General features: G+C 42.8%; 1 protein-coding gene across 7 annotated transcripts in view; it reads left to right on the forward strand.

The window, feature by feature from the left end:
* The window catches only part of atp8a1 (ATPase phospholipid transporting 8A1), a 106,333-nt gene that overhangs the window by 94,789 nt on the left and 3,002 nt on the right, over positions 1-8,542 (forward strand). For all 7 annotated transcript variants that reach the window (XM_005935189.3, XM_005935191.3, XM_005935194.3 and 4 more), the window contains 3 exons: positions 2,762-2,850; positions 3,218-3,310; positions 5,278-5,369. In XM_005935189.3, the coding sequence (XP_005935251.1) occupies positions 2,762-2,850; positions 3,218-3,310; positions 5,278-5,369 (274 nt within the window). The remainder of the gene's footprint in view (positions 1-2,761; positions 2,851-3,217; positions 3,311-5,277; positions 5,370-8,542) is intronic.

The raw sequence follows: 8,542 nt of genomic DNA on the forward strand, positions 1-8,542 counted from the left end.
CCAAAGGGCAGATTTGCTTCAACATATTTTCTAGTCTTTGGCTTAGAGTGAAGTTGGGCTGGAAACATACTCAGCGATGCTTCATCTCCTGATTTGCGTTTGTGTGGGCGCCCCGTGTTAGCAGTGTCCAAGCGGTTTCTTTTTTCCCCTCTTCATACCACGGGCCCCCCCCCTGCAATGCCTCTACGCCCCCCCTAGGAGTGGGCACCACACTTTGACAGTGTGAGAAGGATGAGTTAGGATGACCATCTCATCGCAACAACCAACCAATTTCTAACCCATTATTAGGAATGTAGCATGAATTTATCAACCCAACACTGGCGCCATTGCTGAAACCAAAACAGATTTCATGGACTAGAGGTAAAACATGCAAATATATTGTTGTTGCGCTGTTTCAGCAGACACCCTGTTGTATGATTGCCCTCTGTCTATTACCATGACTGGACCACAAGGACATAACCTAAAAAGAAAGAGCAGAGGAAATGCAAACGTGCCACGTAGCATATGATTCACTGCATATTTATCATATAAGGCTGAATACCTCAAACCAAGTTTGACACAGTGTGGCTCAAAGTAAATAACAGCAGTGTTTGCACTGCTCAGCATTTTGTGTGTGTCAACATATGTGTGTGTATGATTGCTTCTGTGTGTCTAGTCTGGCGTTTAGTCCGTCTGTGTGTGGGTGTGTGGCCACGAGGGGGTCAATGCCTGTCAAAACACACCCTTCCATGCCAGCAGACACTACTGTCTGTCCAGCCAGACAAGTTTATTGGTTTGTCCTAAAAATACAGCCCTGCTCCCCGGACCTCTCTCACCCTGTCCAGCTCCCAGGAGGCCCCTGGAATGAGACATTGCTAGCATCTACCAACTCTGATGGCCCCGCTTGTAGTATTGGAGCCTTTCCAGATGCCTGAAGGCAAACATTTGTTGTTTGCAACTGGTCAGATCTGTTTGGATTTTTAAAATTTGGTGCAAAAATAACAAACTGAGAATGATTAATGCTGTTTGTTTAGGTCTGGCATTGCTATGTTGCTTTCTCAGCATGCAGTAGAAATTATTATATCAAATGTCATCATCAGAATAATTGAATTTTAGGGTAAACTTGAGAGTGGAAGCATCAGGCCTTTGTGTGTTTACATTGCTCAGATTTAAATACGGAGAAGTATAAATATTGTTCGGTTTGAGAACGACTAAAAGGTTTATTTTTATAAACTCTTTGATACGTCTCAGGACAGCTTAAACACCCCCATCAAAAGGCACGATACAGCGGATGAAAACAAAAATAATTAAACTGACTTAACACAAAAAAACAGTAAATGTTTCCACCGGGGGTGCGTAATTTCAAAATTGATGTGAAAATATCTCGTGCTTCACAGCAATTTTCCCTCATCTTGTGCATTTTCAGCCTCCAGGTGACACAGAAAAGCTCTATTCATCCGTGTCCCATCTCAAACTGTAGGGGAAAAACATTTTTGATTTCCTGTCATTTGGGGTTTCCTCTCCCCCGGTGTTTTGTCAGACATCAAAGTCAATTTGTAGGTAATGGCGAACAGATTAGCTCATTTGAGCAAACCTGAGCGCTTTGATAGTTCTGACACTGATCGGTGTGTGTATGTGTGTGTATGTGTGTGTATGTGTGTGTATGTGTGTGTATGTGTGTGCGTGCCTGTGCATCCTTAGGGCCATGTCTGTGTCATGTTACAGGAAGGACACTGTCGAGGGGGCCTTAGCAGTTTAAACAAGCGGCGCATTACAATGCAAGGACCGCCAGTCTTGCAGTTTGACATGTAATGACAGATCGTCTCACTGCAGTGGGCCAAAGCAAACATCATCCTCACACTCATAGCGTAAAGGTTGTTGCCCCCACCAGAACGACCCACTGCCTTCCCGGCACCCTGGACACAGAAAGTAACCCCATTACTCAAACATGAACATTTCTAACTTACTGTGTTTAAATATCATTTGGAGGAGTTATGTGAAAACGGAGGGAATGATTTCTGTCTGAACTTTTATTCAACTCAAAATTTATGATATGTTGGAGACAATGAACCTTGTTTTTTTGCATGTAATGGGGATTTCACATAATTGTCTGACATTAAGGCCAAACAGTTAATCAAGACAACTATTTGCAAATTATTCTACAATAACAACGACTGTTCGTGCAGCTGTACAAGAAAACATAAGAAATGAGCCAAACATTATAAACTAGCTTTCGGTAACCCATTTAAAGCCGCTGAACAAGACATCTTTAACTGCTTTTGGTTTTCTGGAGTGATAAACTGCCAACATTAAACCTGAACTCACATAATTACATACATTACACTTCATCAACACTCACTTAGATTGAGTGGCTGCTGCAGTCGACGCACCGCAGAAGGCGTTTCTGTGTCTGCGCTGACGCACCGACAGGAGCTCTCAGCACGGCTCACATCTGAGCTGTTTTCCTTTGAAAGAGATACCGCTGTCTAAATAGATCACAGGTACTTCCTCCGCCCTGTGGAGGGGGATGCAAACAAAAACATGGTATCATTTAGTCATGGAGGATTAACCCACACTGAGTCGGTTATTTAGACCCATCTTGTCTCTGTTTCCACAATAAAACGTGTGTTTTTGGCTGCTGTTGTTATGTATGTGTTTGGATATGTGGCGCTGTTGAGGATGGTAGTGGTTGTGGAGCTCTTGTGTTTCTATCTGATCTGATTTCTATTGTGTGTGTGTGTGTGTGCGTGTGTGTGCGTGTGTGTGTGTGTGTGTGTGGCAGGCGGACATGATGTTCAATTCAGGGGTCTTCTGGATGGGCCTGTTCTTCATCCCAGTCACCTCGCTGATTTTCGACGTGGCCTACAAAGTGTGAGTCTTCTCCCCGCTCTCCTCGCTCATCATCGCTCTAATGCACATCCAGTTCAGGAAATTCCTGCAGAATCTCTCATATCTCCTGAAGCAATTCCCACCCAAGTTTTTGTCCAGACTTCCAAACGTTTCTAGCGTTTCCATTCTGCAAGTCGAAATATTGCATTTCTGGTCTGGTTGACATCAGCCTGTTGCAGATTCGAGGTGTCGGGAGCAATTTGTAATGTCAGGGTTTTTATATTTTCTGATTTACTCCGAGCAGCTTGAATTGGTCGAACTGGTTTTAAATATCAGCCTGTGGAGGTTCAGTCGTGTTCAGACATCTGCTGTATGATTCTGGTTTTATAAACCTTTGTTTCATTTACAGTGTGAAGAAGGCGTTCTTTAAGACCCTGGTGGATGAGGTGCAGGAGCTGGAGGCGCTATCTAAAGACCCTGGAGCAGTAGTGCATGGAAAGAGGTACTGTTACACCACATTACCGCTCCTCCACTCTTGCCTTTACAGCAGGATTTTGTCTGAAAGTAGATCAAATTTATGTTTAATAAAAAGTAGATGAAAATGTATGTCCCTACAAAAACATTAAGCAGTGAGAAAAGGTGATAAAATCTGTGTAATATTATAATAGTTAAAAACAAATCTTTTTCTCTAGAAAAGTGTTTGTTTGTGTTTGTATGTGAAGCGAATAAATTGTGCATTATCATTCTCTTTACTGTGCATGTACCCACACATGTAGGCGAGGAAGATTTACAGTCTTTGCTCGAGATAAATAAAGTGCTCAGCAGCACTTGTTTTTGATTTGTTTTTATATCTTTCTTTGTACCTTGTAGTCTTGGAGTCATTAGACATCCGAGAACATTTATCAAATTATCTAAATAATGACACTCGTAATTGTCAGGTTGTAATTCTCACTGGCAATGTCAGATTTTGGCAAGTGATAACACAGAAGTGCCTAAAACCAAGTAAAATGAATGCCCGGCACTAGCCAAAGTCAGTTGCTTCTCCAATCAATACCATATGACGTGAAAACAACAATTCCTTCAAGTGCCAAAAACCAAAATTTCTGTCCTAAAATGACTTTATTTGTTTTGTTGAGTGAGTACAGAGCGTTCAAGAAGGTAAAATACTTTGCACTTTGGATCATCAACAACTGCATCTTTGCATTGTTGCTTTTGTGAAACACAATACCTTGTGTTATTTATGCCGTGAAAGAAAATTGGCAGCAAATTTTGCATTCCGGCGATTAAACATTGCAAGCAGGAATATGTATGAAACATTCTGTCATCAAATTTGCAACTTTGTTTTGATATAAGCGATTAGTCTTTCTTTATTAGCGGATAAAACAACCAGATAACAACCTTTGTTTTAGCTCATCTATCATATATAAATGACAGATTGGTAGTCTTTGTAACATCGATGCAACTCCTATGAAATCAAATCCTGGGTTAAAGCACTCTTTATTGATTTGTAGTGTTACTCACATGGCTCAGATTAACAGAACGGCAAAATGACGAATTTAAGTTGTCTCGGGCTGTCATATCTCCCAACACTATCGAGACTACATAGTTAATGCCTCGGCTATTATTGTTCCTTTCACAAAATGTGAACCATTCCCCAGAATTTTGAAGATTATCCGGGAGGAAGAGTCATCTCTGTCCTCCCAAATCCCTCAAAGTGCTGTTAATACCCCGGTTCTGCTGCCAGCAGTATTCCTGTGTGAAGGAAAGAAATCTTCAAATTGCTGCTAAATTGCGGGAGTTTGACTGTAATGTCAGTAATCGTGTCATAGGAGAGATTGTCTCGTTTTTGGTTTTGTTTTTTTTTCTCCCCCTCCCAAATACTGAATGTCTCATTTTCGAACAACGGTCCTGCTATATTAAAGCCATACATTATATTTTGTATCAGCTGAAGCAGGTCCGCTCTGCTCTCTCTGGGGCCTGAGTCCGGCAGCAGCCAGCAACACAGAGCAGATCAGTGTGAGATCTGTGGCTGACTGAAAGCGATCCTCCTGCCTGGACGCTATCCCAGACCCAGCAGGCTGCAGACACACACACACACATCCGGATGCGTACAGAAGCAAACGTATAGTGATAACCGCTCAAATATATAAATGAACTTTTGCACGTAATGCTTGTAGGCAGCCACGTGCGTGCACACGCAGACATCTGTTGTTGCAAACATTTGTTAGCTGTACAGGAATGCCTTTTGGCCAAGCTGCTGCTTCAGATATTCCTCTCACAAAATCGCTTTGTTCTTCTGCGTCTGCACAGCAATGTTTCCCTACATGGTGTTTGTACCAGCAGGTATAGCAGTTGGCAGGTCCCTGCACTCTGGAGGGGCTTGGACAGCCTTGATGTATGGGTCATTAAATCTGCCTGTGGTGCTCAGCAGGCTGCTAACACACTGAATATTGCTCTGTGTGTGTGTAGTTTGACAGAGAGAGCCCAGCTCCTGAAGAACGTCTTCAAGAAGAGCACAGTGAGTCTGTACCGGTCTGACTCCATGCAGCAGAACCTGCTCCGTAAGTTACCCTCAAACCTTTTCTTTCTTTGCTTCGTTCTTTCTCATCCTTACTCGAGCTAGCTTAGATTTATTTCCTCCCAAATATGTTCTCTGTCAGGTAGGACAGATCACAGTTCGTAATTCCTCCTCTGACACATGCTACATCTCCAGAGTGTCTTCTCTTTCATCCATTGGGACACAGCAACACTCTGCTCTTTCCACTTCTTTTCACATGTAGTGTAACCAGGTGCAGATCAGTAATCGTGCCTGCAAATGGCCCCAACGTTCCCAATGTCTTGAATTAAACTTGTTTTCCAGTTGAGTTGAACTGCGCATAATATTAAATGTCACTTCTTTTTTCAATCATCTGAAAAGCTATTAGTGAAGTTGCCATTTAAAAATGGCTGTTAGTCTGCTATTAATTTACAGATTCATGGCTTCAGTTCAGTGTATTTGTTTCTCTTATGCTGGACATGAACAGTAAGTCAACATTAACATATCTATAGAAGTAAACTCAGCTGACGTTGACCTTGAAGCCTGTGTGCTTCAAGACTGAATTCACATGCCTGAATTATCCAAATATCAGGTGGTAATGACGGTGAAAATTCATCACACCGTCTTACCGACCCACAAAAGCCTGTTTACGTGATGCTTAAGAGTTATTAACAATTTTGAAATTTTAAGGTATTGGAAAAGCCGGATAAGAAGCAGAAAACAGATGATAATGAAAAAGTACCAGAAACTGGTGTGGCAGATTTGCAGTGACTCTCTAAGTGTGGGTTTGTGGTTTGTTCTTTTCTGTCTTTTGTCTGATCAGTTTGTTTTTTGTTTGTCTCATAGGTGGGGATGAGACCGTTGTTGTGTGATACCTTTTTAAATTCATTAATCAAACCTCGCCCTGTTTACATCTCCTGCCCCTCCGTAGCTTCCCGATAGACACCACTCTTCTTCCTTTTCGTTGTGTACTTCCTGTCCCGCCCCTCGTGTGCCTTCGTGTGTCCTCAGTAGCTCAGTAGAATGAGATAACGATGAAATGATGAAATGTTATTCCTCCCCCACCCCACTATGCACTCGTCACAGCGGGTTCCTTTGAACTTTCCCGCTGGCCTCCAGGTACTGAGCGGGTCATTTGACACCTGAAGGTGAGTCAGGGATCAGAGGTCAGAGCAGATCCTGTAGGAGAGTTTAGCACAGTGCTGCTTTTACGCAGAGGATAAAACTTTTGGGGGAGATGTAAATTCTCATCCTGTGTTTCCTTTTTGTCACGTGATTAATTTTAAGTCTGACGTTGTGGGAAATGTGCTTATTTGAAGCTTGTGGCAGCTCTCATATCTGTCTCTTCACTTGGTGCCTGTTGTTGACAACCATCAAGGCATTGTGCTTTTTAATTCATCTGTAAACTATTTCCAGCTGCTGCACAGTGGACGTAACCACCGTGACGCCACCCACTAGTCCCCTACTGAGGCCTTCATTTTGGCATTTTGGTCATTATGTTGGTTTTTGAAAAGGCAAATTGTCAGAAGTGCGTTAAACACGGTCAAGTTTGAGTTTAGGGACAATTAGTGGTGAGGAGACCGAGCAGAGTGCTTCACCCTCACCTCACTGGATGGGTGAGTTCTCTAAAGATTCACCTCCAGCACCGTTGTAATGTCAAAGTGGAAAATATATAGTGCATCCTGAAAGTATTCACAGCGCTTCACTTCTTCCACATTTTGACATGGTACAACCTTAGATGGATTCATTCTTTTTTGCAGAACTTTGTAAGCTCTCTTAACTTCTTTGAGATCCAGAGATGCTCAGACATTCACAGAGGGGTCCCAAAGCCACATTGTAGTCTTGGCTTTGTGCTCAGGGTCTTTGTCTGGTTGAAAGATGAACCTTCATCCCAGTCCCAGGTCCACAGTGCTCTGGAGCAGGTTATCATCAAGGACGTCTCTGTACATTGCTGTATTGATCTTCCCCTCAATCCTGACTGGTCCTCACAGCATGATGCTGCCACCACCATGCTTCCCTGTAAGGACGGTATTGGCTAGGTGATGAGCGGTGCCAGGTTTCCTCCGGACATGGCGCTTGGCATTCAGGCCATAGAGTTCAATCATTGTTTCATCAGACCAGAGAATTTGCTTCTAATGGTCTGAGAGTCCATCATTTGGCAAAGTCCTGGTTGGTGGAGTTCTGTTTTTTTCTTGTGGAAGGTTCTTTTCTCTCCACACAGCAATGCTGGAGCTCTTTCGGAGCAACCACATTGGTCTGGCTAAAGCCCTTCTGCTCGTTCACATTGGCCGAGGGGCCAGCTCTAGGAAGTGTCCCAGCCTCAATGCAATCCTGTCTTAGGATGTACAAACAATTCCTTGGACTTTATAGCTTGCTTTGTGCTCTGATATGGACTATGATTGTATATATTATAGACAGACGTGTGCATTTCCAAATCATGTTCAATCAACTGAATTTACCACAGGTGGTCTTCAGTCAAGTTGTAGAAACATCTGAGAGATGATCAGTGCAAACAAGATACACCTGATGTAATCTGTGAGTGCCATGGCAAAGGCTGTGCATGCTTATATACATGTTACGTTTTTGCCTTTTAGCGTAAAAACATTTCAAGAATTTCGGGCAAACTTTATTTCACTGCATGGTTTTGGATTGCGTGTAGAAGTTTGAGGTGAAAATGATCCTTTTTTGGAATGAGGCTATAATGTGACAAAATGTGGAACAAGTGGAGCTCTGTGAATACTTTCCTGTTAACAGGCTATAAATTTGGGCCGTTTAAAGAGGAATGATTCGCTTTTGAGTTTAGAACAGCAGCTGACTTCATTTTCAGCCCTGGAGGTTTCCAGAGGTTCCTGGTCACAACGTAGGAAACAACTTAGAAACTGTTTATCGTGCCTTGCAGAAATCTAAACAGATATTTACCACAGTGACTCTAATGTGAGAGAAGCTCAAATTGGAGCTGGCTACAGCCAGAAGCTTCTTAACTCAGCATAAAGACTGCAAACAGGATCCAAAGCTTGCCTGGCAGACAGGTCAGATGTCAGGTCGTTGGGCCTTGGTCACACAGAGACCAATGTTCCAACCCTGTGGCAAACACAGGTTGGAACAGATTGCAGGGGTCACCTTTATCTGCATTTTTCAAGTTTCATTACCAGCTGGAAGTTGATTGAGTAGTTGGCACGTGATTGCAGAGAAAGCAGG

Source organism: Haplochromis burtoni, unplaced genomic scaffold (assembly GCF_018398535.1).
Source record: "Haplochromis burtoni strain Fernald_Lab_line unplaced genomic scaffold, NCSU_Asbu1 Contig_194, whole genome shotgun sequence".
Lineage (NCBI taxonomy): Eukaryota > Metazoa > Chordata > Actinopteri > Cichliformes > Cichlidae > Haplochromis > Haplochromis burtoni.